Source organism: Phoenix dactylifera, chromosome 9, assembly GCF_009389715.1.
Source record: "Phoenix dactylifera cultivar Barhee BC4 chromosome 9, palm_55x_up_171113_PBpolish2nd_filt_p, whole genome shotgun sequence".
Taxonomy (NCBI): Eukaryota; Viridiplantae; Streptophyta; class Magnoliopsida; order Arecales; family Arecaceae; genus Phoenix; species Phoenix dactylifera.
In genome coordinates this window covers 13,357,801-13,378,064 of record NC_052400.1, presented here as the reverse complement: position 1 = coordinate 13,378,064, position 20,264 = coordinate 13,357,801, and the positions used below count along the sequence as shown (strand labels likewise).

The 20,264-nt window shown below is 37.4% G+C and overlaps 1 protein-coding gene across 1 annotated transcript; it reads left to right on the top strand.

The window, feature by feature from the left end:
• The first annotated feature begins 488 nt into the window (after positions 1–488).
• LOC103701848 (J domain-containing protein spf31-like) lies at positions 489–12,667 on the top strand. The gene is made up of 9 exons (XM_008784052.4): positions 489–796; positions 2,132–2,222; positions 2,328–2,388; positions 6,801–6,878; positions 7,475–7,548; positions 9,010–9,123; positions 9,234–9,341; positions 12,130–12,168; positions 12,261–12,667. Exons 1-9 carry the CDS (start codon positions 504–506, stop codon positions 12,345–12,347), a joined length of 945 nt encoding a protein of 314 aa, XP_008782274.1. The 5' UTR covers positions 489–503; the 3' UTR covers positions 12,348–12,667.
• The last annotated feature ends 7,597 nt before the right edge of the window (positions 12,668–20,264 follow it).

Below are 20,264 nucleotides of genomic sequence, written 5' to 3'. Positions count from 1 at the left end.
AGCTGTTTTCAGCTTCCCGCAAAAGCTGAAACAGTTTTTCGAAAATTTTATCAAACTCCATTTTTTATCTAAAAGTACTTTTGAATGGCCAGAAAGTGCTTTTTGGCCCTCCAAAAGCTCCCCCAAACATGGCCTAAGAGATGGACAGAAATCTCATGTCTTCGCCGATATCTTGAGAAGTGAGATAACGATATCGTAGCAAGTATAGCCAGATTAAAGTTATTCATTATTTTAATATTCTAATTTAAAATTAGATGATTAAAAATAATTTTAAATAGTCATTGACGACCTTATCGGTCGATATTTCTGGATATATTGATATAAAGAATAAAAATAATGAAATGATATCTTGAATGTATGGAACAAATGAGGGATCGAAACTGATGTAGAATGGTACATATAGGCCGAAATGAAAACCTTGTTTGTGCGAATCTTAGTGCCATGGTTGACGCTGATAGGTAATTCCCAAATCCTAAGCACACATTTATGCTCCGCGAATCTTGATGGGTGATGGGAGTCACGGGATTGGGCGGTTGCGCACCGAGTCGAACGGGGACCGAAACAAAAGCCCCTTGAGGCCTTTCCGGAGTCCGATTCCGTGCGTCAGGAGCATCGGCTCGTTTCCACGGAAGAAGAGAGGCGCCCCTGGCCCTCTGGTTCCCATCAGAGCGCACGGCGAGAAGGCCAAGAAGCCAGAGCTCGCGATTCCGATGGCCGCCGAGACGGAGGAGGATCTGCTCCTCAAAAGCTTTCTGGCTGAGGTCAGCGAAGTCGAGAGAGACAACGAGGTCGTCAGGTCTCAATCCCACTTCTCTTTCTTGTTTTTTCTCTATATCACCACCGGTTTAGCTCAATCCGTAACTGGTACCTATTTATGGTTTTCGACTGGAAATTTTTAACGAAAGTATTGACGAAATTTTAGTTGGTGAGGGTTTGAACTTTGAAGGGAAGATATCATTCAAGGTTTTCATGGATCATATAGGAATTATATCTTCGGATTCATATTCTTTTTCAGAAATAATAATTTGGTTTCGACCGTGGAAAGTTAGGGTATCTGAGGGAGAAAGGACATGGGGTGAGAATTCTTTGATTGTTCAGTTGTTTGATAGGGAGAGAGTTAAGTCTGGTACGTTTGGAGGTGATTAGGAATTTTTTTCTTTTTCTTGCACCATGTTGAATTAAATAATTAACATTCTTTGAAACGTCAACTTTAAGAAATTTCTGGAGTTTTAGGATAGACGGTCAATTAATTAATTAACGCAAGATGAAAGGAAGCAGAAATATAGGATGAGAAAACCTGCAAATTTAGAGAATATAGGTAGGTGTTTCTATAGTATGGAGCAGCTGGACATCTTTTTCTTTTTCCAGGTTTTCCTGGAATCATGAGATAGTAGTTGGCAGCAGAATGCAGAACTAAATGAAAAATTGTTAGGATAATTGAAGACTAGCTGCCGTTATAAAGATGATAGGAAACGAGAATGCTTCCAAGAGAAAAATCAAAAGGGTAGTTAGGGAAATTTTTCATTAACAAAGAGATTTAGATAGTCACAAGACTCACAACTCAAATAACCGCAAGCAAAAGTTAATCATGCTTGAATCCCACTCGAATTTTAAGTTATATGTAAGTAATAAATTATCCATTCTAATCTTAGGTTAATTCAGCTTTACTTATTATAATTAGATTATACTAGATATGTCATTTACTTTAACTAATGTTACACTAATTGATTTACAGAAAATACAGGTATAATATGTGTGCAATATGGTAGTGCTATGGAGGGGTCATGTATGATATGAACCATTTATACATAATCTGTTATGCTCTGCCTCAATAAATTTGCAATTAAGCCCAAATACAATATGCACTTTGCAAATAATCAGTGAATTCATAGTTCATAATTTGGTGCAAAGGGATCAACAGACCCAATAGAGATGCATGATTTGGAGAATCTCAATCTGCCAATATATTTCACCAAATGTTTTTGCTTGTTGACAACCACCTCATCCTGTCAAGACGTGGCTGGCTTGGGCATAACTCTAAAGTTTTTTTCTGGAGGGTGTTTAATTATCATTATTTTGCCTTGCTATTGCATATTTTGTTCACTCTGTGAGCAACTATGAACCTCCTCAGGATACTTTCATGCTTCAAGTTGAATCCTTTTGAGCATCTCAACTTACCTTTTGATTCATCAACCAATGATGTGAAGAAGCGATATCGAAAGGTAAAATTACATATTTGAATTCGATAAGCAGATTGCCTGTCTCTTTATCTATTATTGGGAATCCTTTTGATGTTGGACCTTATTTAAGTTTGCTGAGTTTTGTAGTTGTCTTTGCTGGTTCACCCTGACAAGTGCAAGCATCCACAAGCAAAGGAGGCTTTTTCAGGTGCTCTAAATTAAATATGCTTCTTCTATATTGGGGAGTGGAGTGAATTGAAACATATTTTCTCGGTGTTGTGTTTGATGATGAGCTGTTGCATCCATCCCTCTGTCAATAATATTTCTTTACAGCTTCTTGATTGTGGTATGAGAATAAACAAGAATTATCATGAATCACAAATTGAGGCCGTGTAATATCCATTAAATATCACTAGTAGTGGTCTTGATAAGATAAAGTTCTGAAGCTTTTAGAGTTTGTAACAAGAGAAATCAACACTTGGTTTTTTAATTCAAAATGCTGTCTGATTAGATTTTCTAGCTCTAGATTTATGTGAAGAATTATATGGTTTTCTTTTTCTAAAAGAAGTGGTTTTAGAAGACCTAGGATTGACTTTTACATTGGAAACTAATACCTTTATATACTTATCCACTTGCCAAGAAAGTTTTCTAACTCCTTGGCATCCTAAAATTCCTATGACACCTAGTCTCCAAAAACCCATTTATATAGAGCTTCACTTTTGCTACCTGCTTGTGTCATGATTTTCATCTATCAATACATGAATCTGAGATCTTGATAGTCTCAGTTTTTTCCTTTAGTTTCTCAAGCACTGAACCTTGTTTCTTAAGCACATGGATTTATTTTGCCTTGAATCCCCTCCTTACCACTTTCACATCTTGCCTAAGGTTCCAAACTTCATCCATGACATCTTTATTGGGCATCACCATGCTATCCAAATTGTTAAGCCATGCCTAGCAACTTGACTTGAATGCCTCCATTTAATCCATTTTAGTATCATGGAATGTGATCCAAGGTCCCTTCCCATTTAAATTCTCATCTGCCCCATCCCACATCTCTGAACCCCAACCACATCCATTGACCCACACATTCTTCTAATCACACCTATCCTCTTTCCACTTGCTCTTTTAAAACCATCTTCTCAAATGTTGATACAGTGATTTCCATTGTAGGCATGATGATGTTAAGTACTGACATATACCGGTCAGGTTCAAGGCGTATCATACTAACCTGATACATTATCGTTACAATATGGGAGTTCAATATTGCCCTCATACAATGTACGTTGGTACGGGGGTATATTGAACCGACCTGACCTACACAAGAAGTTATAGGTATAGGGTCTAGTACCAAGACTTAAAATGTTGATGCTAACAAGCAATATATGTGAAATAACTGTGATATTAATGTTCAGGCGCTTGTGAGTTTATGACTCAAGCTTTTGTTTTAGAACTCATGCTTCTTTATGAGAAAAAAATCCTTGCCCAAACCCTTTGTCTTTTTGGTCTAAAAACTTTTCTTTTTGATAAAAAAAGATAATCATGCTAGAGATTTGGGCATTCTTGCTCACACAAAAGCGTATACATGAGCATTTAGGAATTAGCAAGCTCGCCGGCTCATTTAGGTTCCTTCTTAAATCTTCCTGGTAACATAGTCATGTATTATTTTATTAAGTGGGGGGGTGAATGTTAGCTGAAGATGTGGGGGTCCCCCAAATCTGTCGCTAAAAATTGTCATGCAACGGGCATCGGACAACTAATGTAATCACTGGTTTTGTGCAACTTAAACCTGAGTCTGTAGTAGGAATTAGAGATATTTATTTGAAGAGTTAAAGTGTAAACTTTTCTTAGGTCCAAGATTAAATTATTAGGCCTTAAATTGTAATAAGTCTTAAAACTCTGTGAGATGACATCTTGAGCAAACTTCGAGGTTGATCATCTTTCTATTTTTTAACTGGATAACAGTTTTGATATCTGCAATCGTCTTCATTGGTAAGTATTCATGTCAGTCTTTTCTTTTCTCTTTCATCGTCTGTTTATTTTTTCAGACAAATCACTTCTTCATTCTGTTGTCTTCCACAGTATTGCCCCCTCTTATAACTTTTTGCTGTTTTTGCTATCCCGAAGCTGTTTTTGTTGTTGTTTGCCCTTGAGATAATTGTGTGAGTGTAAAGCTTAACATTAAACATTTCCTCTTGAGCTTCTATCATGAGATGTGTTGTTTTTATATGCTTCATTTCCTGCTTATGTTTTTTTTTCCCAGGACTATGTATGTTTATTTCACTGGATTAAACAGATTAGGATTTAGATCCCACAATTTTATCTTAGCATCTGGAAGTTATTTCAATTGAGTACTTTTTTCAACTCACTCTTTCAAATTACTTCTCTTATTCCTATGTTAGACTCAATATTTTGTGTATCAGTTTGGTGGACTGCACTTGAGTCATGTACCTGTCACATGACCACTTGAAGTGAGGAATATGAACACCCTGAAATTGTTCTCACCCCTCAATCAAACACATACAATGCATGGGGATGTAAAGTATAATAACATCATGCACAGAAAAAGAAAATGGGAAAAAATAGTGTTGAAGTGCATGGTGTGAACTAAATAACAATTCTGACAACCCCTAGCCCTTCATCTATTGGTTTCTTTCTCTCTTCCCTTTTTTTCTACCTCGGCTCATACTCTCTTTTATCTTCTTCTCTTATCTTCTTTGTGGAAGTGAGCCATCTTTGAGGCTTCTCCATCTCCTTGCTAGTTCGCCTATTATGTAGACAGCATTCATGTTTTAGATGTCAACTTTTGTTCCCTTGTTTCAATATTTATTCTCTGATAAACTATTCATTTTTCCTTTTTATATTTCTCCATCACATTCTAGGTTGTTTTATGGTTTCATTTCTCTTCCTTTTGATCCTAATATACGCATTTGCAACTACTAGTTTATCTTGTGTGGCTAGGTATTCTTTGGATATCGCTTTAGAAGCTTTTCATGTTATCTATCTTATGAAGAGAATAATTTATCCGGCAAATTCAATCCACTCTCTAGGATTATTGGATTCTTAGAAGAATTATTTGACAATGCTAGATAATAGGCCCCTAGGAACTAATATACTGGATCCTTCAGAGCATTCCTATCTCCAAACCCATGTTCACTGCGTACCTTTTCATCTCCTCTTTAGTTCTCTCAACATATGACATGTATGTCACCACATGTAAATATTCCTTATAGCTTTTAAGGGATATTTGGTTGCAACTGGATCTGTGCAAAACCTAAAATAATGAGTTTTATAAAATTTTATGTTTGTTTGCTTGGACCTGTTTTGGAAATCCTGGTTGATCAGAGAACCTAAAAAATGAACATTACAGAAAAGCTGGTCCTACCCTATATTTCGTAACTATTTAGCAGATAGTCAATGTTCTGAAATACAGTCCATGCAGTCAAATCGCATAGTGGGCTGCTAGTCATTTACATAGGTCAAGGGAGCGTGCATGTGGAATCCGGATATATATGGTTTGTGATGATGATCGATCATTGTTTGATAAGTCGCTTACAGATTGATTTTCGAGTGTCTTTTTGAAGATTTGTAGATTAAATACTATATGTTTTGTTTATTAGAAAGATATTTTAAACTTAGTTATAGGTTGTGCTTCTTCATAGCTTGTATTTGTTTTTGCATCATTTAGTAATAGATTTGTTCATTGCATTGGCTTACTTAATGTTTGATTATGGTTCGTCAGATCATGTTAGTTTTATAGGTTAACATGATAGTCTCTGCTGAAAAGGCTCTTAAGTAAGTCTGAAAGTATTTTTTCTTGGATTTTCTACTTATTTAATTCTGAATTTCTATTATTATCAATTTATGTGTGTTTTATTTTTTAAGAAAATATTTCCAAAGTACCAACTTTATATATTGCCCAATATACACCCACATACCTCATTTGTGCTGTGCAGTACCCCTGCTGCCATCATACTGTGGCCCTCTTTAAGACCTTGCGTAGAATCATGTTTTATGGTTTCCTGTTCCCTGAAAATCACAAACAATCAATCAGCCCTTAAAAGTTCTATGCATTAAACTGTACCCACCCAGATATGCTTCTTTGTTCTTTCCCCCATTTTTTTTCCTTCATGAACAAGTGCTAAGCACATCCATATTTTTGTCAACCATTACTGAATACTTGGTCTACTACTAAATACTCTCTTCATCTGCACCTGTATTAGCAGTTTACTGTTGATTGAGTAAAGCATAATATGTCTATATTTTATACTAACGACATTTGCATGAAGCTTGTTAATCTTTTCTTTCAAAGCGTGGAACATGCAATCTTTCTTTTTTCTCCTGCCACTGAAATTTGGTGCTTTTTAATAAAGCATTAAAAATCTGTAGCCCAAATGCCAGTATTATCAACTTTCTTCATCAAATAGCGCCATGTCCCAACATATATGACTTGCTAAGATGCAAATATGTGATGGCTGATGTGTTTTTTCCCTCCCTAGTGATGGCTAATGTGTTTTTTCCTCCCAAAATTTTTTAAAATCTTTATGCAGCCTTGGCTGTCCCTTTTTTTTCATTTATCTTGTTTTGGAAGTGTTACTGATGATTAAATTTTGCTTCTAACAGCATTGGCAAAAGCCCAGCAGTTACTACTCGATCCGCAGGAAAGGGAATACCTTCTTACTCAAATAAATGCTGCAAAAGGTGCGCCCATAAATCTACATGTTTGTGCTTCCTTCTTATCCTTTGATTATCTATTATCTTTATACAAGCAATTTCGGTGCATTCTTCTAAGACAGTCTGGACATTGGATAGTTTTCTTAGAAATACGATGTCTTCTATGAAATATAAAATTCTTATATCAGTGTTGACTCTGCTGATATATTAAATTTCCATTCACAACTGCGTACAACCATGGGTAAAATTTATTTTTGCCTTTAAGGCAATGTAGCTTCATTTTCTTGTTTGATGTCTGTCTATCCTTAGGATGCTTGAGATAGAAAAAAGGGCAACTTATTCCCTATTGAAGACCATTTTTTGGTGCTTGTCATATTTTGCCCCATAGATCTGTGGTTTAGAATTTGTCTTGTAGAAACGCTTCTTATTATTTTTGTGAGGTGCTGCTGTGTTTTAGCAGCAAGTGATTAGGTATGGTTGCTTTTAAACTTTTTGTTCTTCATTACTGTCTTTTGGAATTGATTTTAGGAGTCCTCTGTTTTCTTCTATGTTGCTGGAACAACTGGAATCGCATGATATTCTAACAGATGAAACAACTGGTTCTTTTTGTTTATGAGCTGCAGAAGAGCTAAGGATGCGGAGGAAGAAACAGTTGAAGAAAGACAGTGCTTCTAAAATAAAAGCACTAGTTGATGAGGTAAAGTGAGGTGTTTCATTCATTTTCTGTCGTACCTTTGAGCAAGGGCATGTATTTTGAGCATTGTTTTTGCCAAATATTTTTTCCCTTCATACTTGATGTATCCGATCTTCAAGCTTGAAAATTTTGCTTCTTGTCTTAGGTGGATTAAATATTAACCCTCAGATAGAAATCAAAATAATTTTGACCCATTTACTGATTGAATGTCGAGGTACTTAATTTTTAAAACAACCCCCTTGTTATTTAGAATTGAATATAGAGTAAAGCCATTTGTTCATTGTTTCACCTCATGACTACTCTATATGTATAATTATTTGTCATATGAAAATAAGAAACATATGCTTTATGATTTCTGGGAACCGTTATTTCTTAGTCTGCATTTTCCTTTTTGTAGTACTGGCTTTTTGACTTTAATTAGCTTGGTAAGATTGAAGAAGGAGTTATTTTTGACATTTTTTTGAAGAGTTTAATTTCGAGGGACAACCAGTTTGTACTAAGAAACTAATTTAAGTGATGATAAATTGACTGAAATGATCATTTATTATTAAAAACCCCAGAGCTGAGCACCAGCCTCCATCAAGATGGACAGCTGAGCTAGCTCAACAATCTCTATCACTTGAGCTAAGACATTCTGTATGCATTAACGTTTGCGAAATTCTTAATTTTTAAGATAGTGCAATAATCTGATAGTATAAATGAAGTACTTATGCTAAAAACTAACTGACTGACTTTTTATTAAGTCCATCTTCTGGGCACCTAGGCAACTGCTTGGGACTATTACCTGGGGTTGGCTGAGCTATTTGACTACCATGTAGAGCATACAATTGAATTTTTTCTGAACACATTCAGAACTAGCTCTTTTGTTACAGCATGTGTGATGCTTCCACAAAATCATCATCATCAATAAGACTATAATTATCTAAAGTGCTCGTGAAATAATTTGTGCTTGGGAATATTTATGTATGCTGTATATGACATTCCTGTAATATTTAAGTTACATGCATTCTCTATGGTGTGCATACATTATTTATTTAAGATTTCAAGTGTTGTTTCTCATGTTACATTGGAGTTCCATAGCCTACTGCTGTACTTTATATTAGGCTATGACAAGTTGAATTTGTAACATATCAAGAGAGAATCAATGCCACTGAGTTGCTAAAGTAGTTGTATCACTTAGTGTTGAATTATAGGAAGTATCTGTGTAAACTCAATGATGTTATTGATGGCATTTCCATTTTTCCATTTTTGTTTACTTTGTTTGTTCTTTTCATTGTTTATTTTTCCCTCGTCGTGTATGGTTATATCTGAATTAAGTTGAAGTTTTTACATGCTGAGGATATAAATAAATAAAATGTGTTTGCGATCGTTAACATTTGAGCTTGCATATTCTTTTCCTCTAAATATTACTTTTGAAAGGTTTTAAATTCTGACTCAAAAGAAATATCGGACTTCTATATATAGGGAAAATGTGAGCAGCAGTTTGAGCAATCAGAAGAATTCCAGCAGCAATTGAAAATGAAAGTGCGTGAAATTTTAACTCAGCAAGAGTGGCGTCGGAGGAAAATGCAAATGAGGGTCTGCTAAAACCTTATTTCAGTATATATATGTATTTTTATTTTAGTTAATGACTAATGATAGTTAATGGATCATTAAACATCTTTAAAATGCAATTTTATATTGAATAGATATCGGAAGAGGAAGGAAGACTGAAGAAGGATGAAGAAGAGACTAAGGAAATGTGGAAAAGGAAGCGTGAGCATGAGGAACAGTGGGAAGAAACAAGAGATCAGCGAGTATGTTCGCTTTCTACTTTTTAACTTTAACGAGATTATTCTTGTAATGCTAGTTTGATCTTGCAATCAGTAGAAATCAGAAGCTTATAAATTTATGGTTCTAAATGCTCATGTTTGTTATAGTTGTAGGAGAGTTACATCCCAAATGCTGGGTGTCACTACAGTGACATCATGCTGGCCTTCACTGAGCTAGTTTATGTTATCCTTTATTTTCTTTCAAGCTCAGACATAATTATTCAAATATTGACTATGTCTATCATATATTTACTTTTTTCATTCAGTCTAAAATTCTAAACACATTTTATAGGCACTGCCTCTATGATCTCTTTTTAGTGCGTTAATTTTTTCTGTCCCACTCCTTATCCTGCTACATCTGATATGATCAGAATCACAGGGCCAGCTCTGTTAGGTTATAGTGTCAACTTATGAGTTCCTATATTGATCAATATCATCTTTCCATTAATACTAAAATTTAAAATGCACTCAGTTTGCTCAGTGTTAAAGCGCTACACTCTCCAAAATCAGAAGCGAATGGTATATCTTATAATATATGAGATTTCATTTATTAACCTTTTAATAAAACTATTTTGCATCTTGAACGTGTAAAATATTACTTTTTCCTGGATATTATTGCTTTCATGAGTGCTGATACGGTTATTTGTAGAAGATTGCACTTAGCAATATGAGGGATGCTTTCAATGGGAAATAACATAAATATAAAGTTGAATCTTCTGTTGAATGCATATTGTAAGCTCTCTTCTTTTAATTTTTAAAGGATATAACTTTCAACATTTGGAGGATTTACGAAAAATTACTTACAGGAAGCAACATAAAAGGGCATCAGTGGGAGTCCCAAGGGCTGTCACTAAATGAGCTTTTTCTTCAATCCACAGTATGTGGTTGGAGGTTAAAACTGTAGCACATATAGGGCAGAGAAATATGTGGCATTTTAAGAAGCACAAGAAGCATGAGCTGCATAGATCCTTCATATGGGCTAAAAAATGTGTTTTAGTTTGTTGGTTGCAGTGTGTGTATGGCTTTAGGGTGAATATTAAAAGAAAGATGTTATAGAGGATGAAAAAATCTTGAATAATGTGACTTTTAAATGGATAAGGCTACTTTTATGGATATTTGTCTGTTTATCTTTGTGACTTGCAATCCTTTAAAAATATTTCTTGTATGCACTTATTAAAGGGAGTGACATCAGTGGTCCATTTTATAAATCAAAAGATATAAAAGCATTTAAACGTGACTAAAAAAGAATCTATCAAGAGTAATGCTATAGCCATCCAGAGTTTTACTTACACCTCATTATGTGCTGAGATGACAACTGATCCCCTGTTAAAGCATAGCTGACTAATAAAAATCTTCTTGCAAGGATAGTTGGTCTTGCAGCTGTTCTGTTGTTAGTTGCACTAAATGGGAAAGGGGATTGGGAGTGGTGGGAGCTGTGTTGTTGAATTGACCATGTATAAAGAACTGAATGCTAGGAATACCAAGGAAATATCCATACACCATGTGCAGATTTTTGTTACAAGAGGCTATCTTATTGATAGAATTTGATTGTAGAGTGCAAGGCACTGCAAATGCATCAAAATAATTGGCACAAAGAGGGGGGAAGGTGTATCGACCATCAATTTAAAAAGTATATGGAATCACGAAATGAGAATTTAAAAGTCGCTTGTTTCCGGCAAAATGTTGAATGGGAGTTCAAGCACATAAAATAAGCATTGTAATGATGAATTTAGTAACTACCTGTTTGGCTCAGAAGAGCTTCATTAGCAATTAGAGCATAGATGAAAGGTTGTAGGTTCGACCAATATCAATGGACTACTGATTGAGATGGAATTGATGTGTGCAACCTAGACTAGAGGAGGTGTTCCTAGGAGAACATGGATAAAGAAAATGTTTGATTACAATTCGAATAATGTTGTGATTGAAACTCGAGAAAAAGCGCATGTTTACTGGTTGGTGCATTGATAGGAATGGAACCAAGTTTTAGACGCATAAAATAATGCTTGTTACTTTTAGTCTTGATGCAATACTATACAGTGGTAAGATATCCTTGGCCCTGCATTAGACAGGCTGTCTTCGCAGGTTAACCTTTTAAGTCCATTGATATTGCTGAAAATAAGGTAGGACACTCATGTTCAATGGGTTCTCTAGGATGTGCTTCCTCATGATAGTAAGGTGGGCATGACAGATCAACATAACCCATAACGTTCTAAATTCACTAAGTTCTAAGTCTTGTTATAATGCATCTTCCTAAATCCTGCCATACAATGCAATAAATGGATTTTCAACAAATGATGTCTTGCAGCATGCACAAAATTCTGTTGCCACCTCATACAGTGAAAGCTTTTCTAGAATTAGGATTAATGGTGAACACAGGAAATTTGCATTAGGAATTGGTGCTTGCGATAAGTGTGTTCCTACCAATAACTTCTCATGTTTGAGTGGTTGATTTACGAAGTTTCACAGTTTTTGAGCTTAAATTATGGCAATTCTGAGATGTTTAATCAACTGCATATTCTATTCTAATCTTCTTTATACACGTTATCATAGTCTTTTCCCCTCCATTAAGTTAACCAACTTTGCAAATTGTAGTTATTACATTTCTTTTCTTGGTCGTCATATTTCTGTTTTCCTTGATTCTTCCATTACATTCTATTTAAATTTGAACATGAAAGCTAGTAAAGTGGAACTTGTGCTTTACCTACACAAGGGTTGGTAGGTTGGCAATTGGAAACAAATGCTTCTTGTTTACCTGATTTAGTTGTATTCACAGGTTTCCAGCTGGAGAGATTTCATGAAGACTGGAAAGAAGGTAAGAAAGATTATGCATATTAACCGTGGATAAATCCATGAGAGACTTCGGGTGGAAATTCTGAAAATGATGGCTGGCATCTTGTTCTATAGGGTAAAAAGGGAGAGACCCGACCACCAAAGCTCAAAACAGAAGATCCCAACAGATCTTACGTGCAAAGGCCGGTAAAGCGAGTGTGAATCGCAACGAAGATTGCTGCACCTTAAAGTAAAGTGGACAAACAGATTTGACTCCCTTAAGCGTATCTTGAATCCCAGGGATTCCATGTTTCTCCTGGTCATGCGCTGGAGCAAAGCTCTTATCCTCCTTTCCTGCTTTTCTTTGGTTTTTCACTTATCTACAAGGAGGTTATGTTTTCAAGTGATTTAAATTTTTATGTAACTTCAAAAACAATTGGTATGAGGACAAGGAATTCTACGTTTCTTTAGGAGGGAGAAAAAAAAAAGAAAAGGAACAGAGGGAGATCCACCTGCAATATAGTCAACCAGATTCACTATCATTCTATGGACTCGGAATGACAATGTTATTTGGAAGAATAAGGATATGCTGCGCCAATCGCATACCCCAAGAATCAAACATCAGCATGAAATTCTGCTTTATAGATTAGAATTTGCAGTGAAACAAGCCCCACACCGCAAGAAATCTCTCCCCAATTCAAGTATTCAGGTACGAGGGAGACAGGTTGGCCTTTGGGTACTCCTTAAGGGAAATAATCAGGAGGGACGGTAGTTTCTCTTTCTGTGCTCTTCCCTTATAGGAACGTCGAATTAGCATTCACCCCAATAGCTTGAGCTTCTTTTATTTATTGGTTGTCCACCGTATATTTGCCCTTTCCAGTTTGGGTGTTGAATTGGCATTGGTAGTCTGATTGATCTGCTCTTATCATACAAAATAATCAAGTAGAAAGGGATTTAATAGGTGCTAATAAAACTTTTGGTGGTTTAAAGAAAATTATTGATGACAATAAGAGTGGGGTATTTGCTGATTCAAAATGTTGGTTAATGATAAAATAAATGACAGAATTGAACATGCTGAAACAAACATAATTAGGATATGTATATCGGTTGAAGCAAAATTGAACCAGCCACTTAAAAACACAATTAGGAGATGAATGCCCTACCTCCTTATGCCCTTAAAGAAGTTTCAGCTACGGTGCTTAATTCTGGACGAAATGGCGTACGAAATGTTGCTGTTTCTATCGAATTCATTTCGCGGCGTTCTAGTCTAGATCTCATACGTAGGCATGGACCTAAATTTCTTACATCGGTTGTGCGCGGTTGAAATGGACCCGGCTGTTACCTTAGCTCTCAGGGAGCTTACACCTGCTGTAAGCTGGACTCCCTCCAAAATATCTTGCAAGCCTCACTTATAAATCATAAGACTCTCATGTAGCCTTGAATCCACTTGGTTTCACAGCGCATGCAGGTGCCCTTTGGGCAAGACCCTACCATATCCACCCTCCTCTTGTTGCTCAACGGTAAAAATATTTGGGTCGAAAGATAAAAATACGGTCAGCTCTGCGGTTACCTTTTGTTGGCTAAAGAACCATTTTGGTCATTTCATAAGAAGAGATGGAATACAAGTTAGAGATAACTCCGGGTTCCATGGCATCTGCTATAATACTACGAATCGTATGGGGGGATGCTGCTGCCTGGGGGAGCATCAAATCATAGTCTGGTAACCAGATTTGGTCCGTGATGGATCTGAATTAGAATCCTGGTTTTAGATGCGGAGGGGAGCCTCTTCATGAACTGGGCGAGCCACAGCCGCCCCAACCACCGTTTCCGCGGACCGAGACGCAGAGCGGCCGCCGGTGCCCACTTGGGCGGACCGGCTCGCACCCACGCCCATCTGCCAGACCGGACACATGAAGGGCTCGTTTGGTTCGCGGGAAGCATTTTCCTTCCTAGGAATATGATTCCTGGAAAACAAATTCCTAGGAAGAGGATGCCTAGGAAAGTACTTTTGGCATGTTTGGTTGACCATGGAAAAGTGACAAATTTCCAAGGTGCTTATGTTTGGTTGGCCATCCACTTTCCTAGGAAAGTTATATATAATTCCTATTATGCCCTTAATAAAAATTAGGTTTTTAATGCCTCTTTAATACTTCTTTAATACTGAAGGGACTTTTTGGGAACAAGTAAAAATGGAGTGATTCCCGCCTCATGAGAAAGTAACTTTCCCATGTTTCTCATGGGAAAGACTTTTTCATGAAATGTGGGAATCACATTCCCATGGGAATACAACTTTTCCTTCTCTCTCCTTTGAAAACTCCAACCAAACAAGAGGCATCTCATTACTTTCCCGTTGACCACATTTTTCCCCCTTGCGAACCAAACGAGCCCGAAGTCCGTCTACCAGCCACTAGGAATTGGAAGTGGTTGAAACTCCATGACGTAACCAAAGCTTGCATGGGCCCTACAAGGTTGGGCATAGCGCAGCACAGGCTTGTGCCTGCCTTTCAGTACAATCGAAGAACCTTGGGGCCGAGTGGTTGTTTTATGAAGTAATATATCTGGGTGCCCACGTCAGTATTATGCTTTTTGATGCCAAAACTTTTCTATGGTTGCTCGCTTCATTTGTCTGATAGCTTACACAAGTCCATAGTTTTGCATCAGGAACACTGTTTCTGATGAAAAATTGGTCCACAGTTGTGAGAACACTGATGAAGAATTAAATTAAGTAGCTAGCTGGGCTTTGTGCGAGGGATTGGCAGATTGAGATAGCTAATGTCGCTTTTCATCGGCATAACATCATTTGAAAGCCCATAAATTGTTTAAATATATAGAGCTAGTGAAAAATATTATTTTATGTAGGCTTGATCTCTATGCCAAATTACGAGGACTTGACGTGCAGAACACACACTACGTGGCAGAACAGAATGTCGTGTAGACCAAGATTCTCAGCATCTAGAAACTATGTTACTTTTCCTGTCTAAATAGTAGGGCTCTCTCAAAAACGCATATTAGGAGAGTTCGTGGGAGAAGAATGATAGAATAGAATATAATTCTTTAAAAAATAATAAAATATTGAGTTTATTTATTTTATCGTGTTAAATTTGTTTCTATTAGATTTTGTGTAGTGGGTAGTAGTTTTACTAACTAATAACTCAATTGGCTGGCACCTTTCCTTAAAAACTTGATTTTTAGAGGATCCAAAATATAAATTCTGTGTATGGCTTTACAAGAAAGACTTTAATAACTAAGAATAAATTTATAAGGAGACCAAAGCTCCCTTATATGTAGACACATTACATCAACCTAAATAATTTGTATCATATGTTTAGAGCTGAGACTGAGCAAAGGCAAGACTGTGCTTGGGTTTAGAGGTTGGGAGCCCAACCTAGAGTTGTTCTATTTGTCTGAAAGGTGGCATGGAGCCGCTTGCCTACCACGAGCATCCTAAATAGACATGGGATTAGTTTCCCACCGATGTGTGATGTATGACGAGTCTGCGGATCATGTCTTCTTTTGATGCTATAGGGAAGTGTAGGTGTGGTGGCTCCTTGATGGCTCCATTTTTTTCTCCGATCGGTGGTACCCATTGAGGCCTTCCTCTCTTACCCGAGGGACTACTCCGAGAGAGCCCCTATGAGAGTTCAAGACATCAAGACTGCTTGTTTAGCATATCCTATTTGGCTGGCCAAGAATGAGCATGTTTTCGAGGGGCACAGTCAGTTGCCTAGATTCACTGCAGAGAGGGCCCATGTTCAGGTACTAGAAGTTATTCACTCAGCCTTCCCTGAAGAGCTTTCGATAACTTGGGATACTTGGGGCTCCTTTTCAGCTTCTGCAACTACCAGGATGATCTTCATCTCTTAGGAGCCCTCATTTTTGAGTTTGTCAAGGTTCACTTCGACGATAGCATGTCTGATGACGGCAGTAGGGATGGTGTCAGATTTATTATCAGAGGCCTTGATCGCATCTCGTTACTGTAGGAGGGTGTCAAATCCACACACTTCGATGCTGGAGCGGAGTTAAGGGCGGCTTGGGTAGAGATCAGTTATGTGAGATCTTGCTTGCGAGGAAACTTTATTCACTTGGAGCGCGACTCGGCCACGGTCATTAGTTGGATCTATGGACAGACCCTAGGAGCACAGATACACCCTCTTTTTCTGGATGTTTGGCAGTATGCCAGAGAGTGCACCATCTTCAAGGCGAGGCGAACAGAGCTGTGGACTGAGTTGCTTTCTTCATAGCCGACCACCTTAACGAGGTGATGTAGACGGTCGGTGCAGCCTTGGCCCTATTTTCTGGATATTTTGTATGCTGGCTCTCTTGAATGTACTCATACCAGACATGTTATTCGTCCATTCTAGAAAGGAAAAAGGAAGAGGATTGAACCTAAAAATTAGGTTATTTTGAGAGAACTTGGCCTCCAATTAAAGAAGAATAGAAAGGAAGAACCGGCAATTTAACAAACCATAATTCTCACTCCTACCAAAAATACAACATATGAAATATTAAGCCATGTGCCTAGTAAAAGGAGTCCTAATAACTTATTTCTAATTAAACAAACTAATCAAAGCCAAAAGAGGAAATCAAAACTAGAGAATCCAATCCCCGAAAGGACCTGGGTTCCTATCATATCCACCCATCCCATAAGAACTTCAGATCAATTGGTTGGTAATTGCATCTTGAAATTTTAATTTGGAGCTTCCCCATTTTGTTTATATTCTTCTCATAATATAAGGCATGCAACCACCTATCAATCTTTGCTTAGTTGCTTCGTAGGAATTCCTCTTGTAGCTTTAGGGTTTGAATCCTGACGATCAAGTTCCCATCACATTTTTTTTTCAAAACATATAGGGCTCGTTTGGTTCGCGGGAAAAGAAGGGGGGAAAGTGTGGTCAACGGGAAAGTAATGAGATGCCTCTTGTTTGGTTGGAGTTTTCAAAGGAGAGAGAAGGGAAAGTAGTATTCCCATGGGAATGTGATTCCCACATTTCATGGGAAAGTCTTTCCCATGAAAAACATGGGAAAGTTACTTTCCCATGAGGCGGGAATCACTCCATTTTTACTTTTTCCCAAAAAGTCCCTTCAGCATTAAAGAAGCATTAAAGAGGCATTAAAAACTTAATTTTTATTAAGGGCATAATAGGAATTATATATAACTTTCCTAGGAAAGTAGATGGCCAACCAAACATAAGCACCTTGGAAATTTGTCACTTTCCCATGGTCAACCAAACATGCCAAAAGTACTTTCCTAGGCATCCTCTTCCTAGGAATTTGTTTCCCAGGAATCATATTCCTAGGAAGGAAAATGCTTCCCGCGAACCAAACGAGCCCATAAGGCATGTATGCATTTACACAATTTCATACCAATTTAATGGGAAATTTAAGCTCAAATAACAACAAATGGTCAGCTTTCGTGACACCAAGCAAAAATGTAAAACAATATGACTCCTCCAAACAACCCTAAAAAAACATAATTAGTACGTCAATAATCACAACTAGTAAGTAAAACCTCATCTCCAAGTGGTAGTCTTTCTATAAAAAAAAAAAAAAAGAATCAAAATAATTTTATACACTTGTTTGCTATTCAACCACTTTCACATTAAGCAAACCAATATGTCGAGTGCCATGCGTCACACACACCAAAGCAAGCGAAGCACTCAAAAGTTATTGCGATGGACACAGCACGTAGCCTTCCATTGCGACCTCCAGCCCAAACATGGCTTTGTACGGATGGGACCGTTTGCCTTTGGGCGGTGCATCGCTCTTTTCGGTCTGCGTCGAGTCAAAATCACCATTCCTAAGCCACGGTCATCATAAAATACATGCAATTATTATAAGGTGACGAAAACAAACAAAATGGGGTGCCAGCCACCCTTCTGTTAACTCCGGTTACGTTCCCACCACATCGAAGGAACTTAATAAATGGATCTTTCTTGATTCCATCAACGTATTATTTACCCTCGTAGTGATGATTTGGCACTTCCCATGACCTGGTTTCAGAAGCCCATGCACAACTGGGAGATCCGATCGAGGGCCAGGCTGCTCCCTTTTGGCACAATAAAACAAGCTAGCCATGCATGGTAGAGACCAATGAGGATGGCCCAAATCTTTCATGTCTGTTGGTGCTCCGTGGCGCCCCCCACCTTTATGCAAAGCTTTCTTTATGTGTCATGTCCATCGAAGAACTTGGGGGAAGGAATAAAGATTTGAAAGGGCAAGGAAGGGATGATGCTAAATATCCCACCAATGAACTTCGTAAAATTAATTGTTTATTAGTAATGGTAAAGTAACTTTGCCATGACATGATGGGTAGGTCGGGAGGGGGGAATAGAAGGCATTAGGTTCGTATCCTTTTTACCTTTGATGCCTCCTTTGCATGTTTGTAGCTTTGCCTTTTGCCTTGTCCGGTCGTGTTATTGCTGCATGCTAATGGATGTTGCACTAGGGACATGCTCTTCGGATTCCCCACTTCCTCTCCTACTTAATCCGCCCTACTATTAGTAGTAGGTCAACATCTTTTGCCCTACTGTTCCCTCTCTGGGTATGCAAAACAAAAGAATAGCTTCCATTCCATGCAACCTTCCTATATATATGCCCTCCTTTCACTTTCATCCTTTTCTATATTCTCTTGACCTAATGAGTTATATTGCATGACTGTTCTTCCTTTCCCTTTAGTAGTGAAGGTGGTCCATCAGACTACTGCATTGACAATCACAAATATATGAAAAAAAGGACACTCCATCTTATAGAAAGGGAAGAATCTACGACCTCCAAAATTTAAATGGAGGCACAAAGGAGCAGCACTCATGAAAAAAAAAAGAAGAGTAAAGCACCAACACAAGAAGGGCCTAATATTCAAAGGCCTATAGCCTTGCAGATTCATGACCCATACAATTTGAGTGAAATTCTCTATTGAAAAATCTACAAAAATAAAGAGACACATGCACACGGCAGCATAGTATACCATTAATAGTGACCAAATGCAACAGTAATGGTTTTTACTATTAAAACTCTTTATTTTACATTAAATGGCTAATAATGCTTAGTATAATACACAGATCAAATAGCAATCTAGAAATATATTTTTTTTTGTTTTTAAGCCAATTAACACAATTATGATATTATTATAGCATGATGATTTTTGTTTATTATACATCTTTATAACCATCATTAATATCTTAGAAGTCAATATGCTGATAGTAGTTATGCATCGGTAACAATTTTTTTTTGTCGGAAAGAGAAAGCAAAGCTCAACTACAAAAATATATATATATATAATAAAAGCTATGATTTCAATAGCATCTCACACTTTTAGCATAAACTATTATCTCAAACATCCAATAAAACTGCTAATTAATCCTTTATAGCAATCTGCCAAGGCAATAGTGACCAAGCATTATCTATATTACATGAATAATTATGAGTTTCGAAATTTTAGGATAATCTCTTCTGATTTTATTCTACAAATTTTCATGCCAAAATCTTGTCCAATCTAATCCGCACCACACGCTACTGGCATCTATCCCTCGAGAGCAAGCCCAAATTAAGGCTACCCCAAGTCCATCGGACAGCCACTGAATCAAGAAGAACGGGAAACCGGACCTCATGAGGTGGGCGGCTATCGGTCAGAGACGTCAACTTCTTGCCACTATGGTTGAAAGCTTGTAATCATATCAGCCTACAGTTCTTGGAAGCGGTCATTTGGATATTCTTCACTCTCTTCCACGGATTCATGGGGCTCCGAGACCGGGTCAATGAGCTACGCCTGCTAGCCTCCCAAAATTCTATCCTTTTCCTTCTCTCTCTTTGGAAAAATTATAATTTCTGCCTGTAGGGGACAAGCTATGGTCCTTGCAGACACAGATCTTTGGAAAATTCTACCGCAATCTCCACTCTTTCAACGGAAAATCTAACCATATAAATAGCAGGACAGCCCACCAGACATAAAGGTCAATTTGATTTTGGACGCACACCGGAACGAAAGGTCCCATGACACCATACTGCGTCATCGCAAAGTTGCCAAATATCCTCACCGCCTGCACAAGCTAATTAATATTTTCACATTAACTTGTACCTGAAACTCATTCAGTATAAAGACGTATATTAGATCTTTCTTATAGTATTCTCCACACTTTGTTG

Coding starts and splice junctions, on each gene's coding strand:
- LOC103701848 (XM_008784052.4), top strand. CDS start 504: ATGGGTGATGGGAGTCACGGGATTGGGCGGTTGCGCACCGAGTCGAAC. Junction 2,389..6,800: donor AGCAAAGGAGGCTTTTTCAG/GTGCTCTAAATT, acceptor TGCTTCTAACAG/CATTGGCAAAAGCCCAGCAG. Junction 6,879..7,474: donor TCAAATAAATGCTGCAAAAG/GTGCGCCCATAA, acceptor TATGAGCTGCAG/AAGAGCTAAGGATGCGGAGG.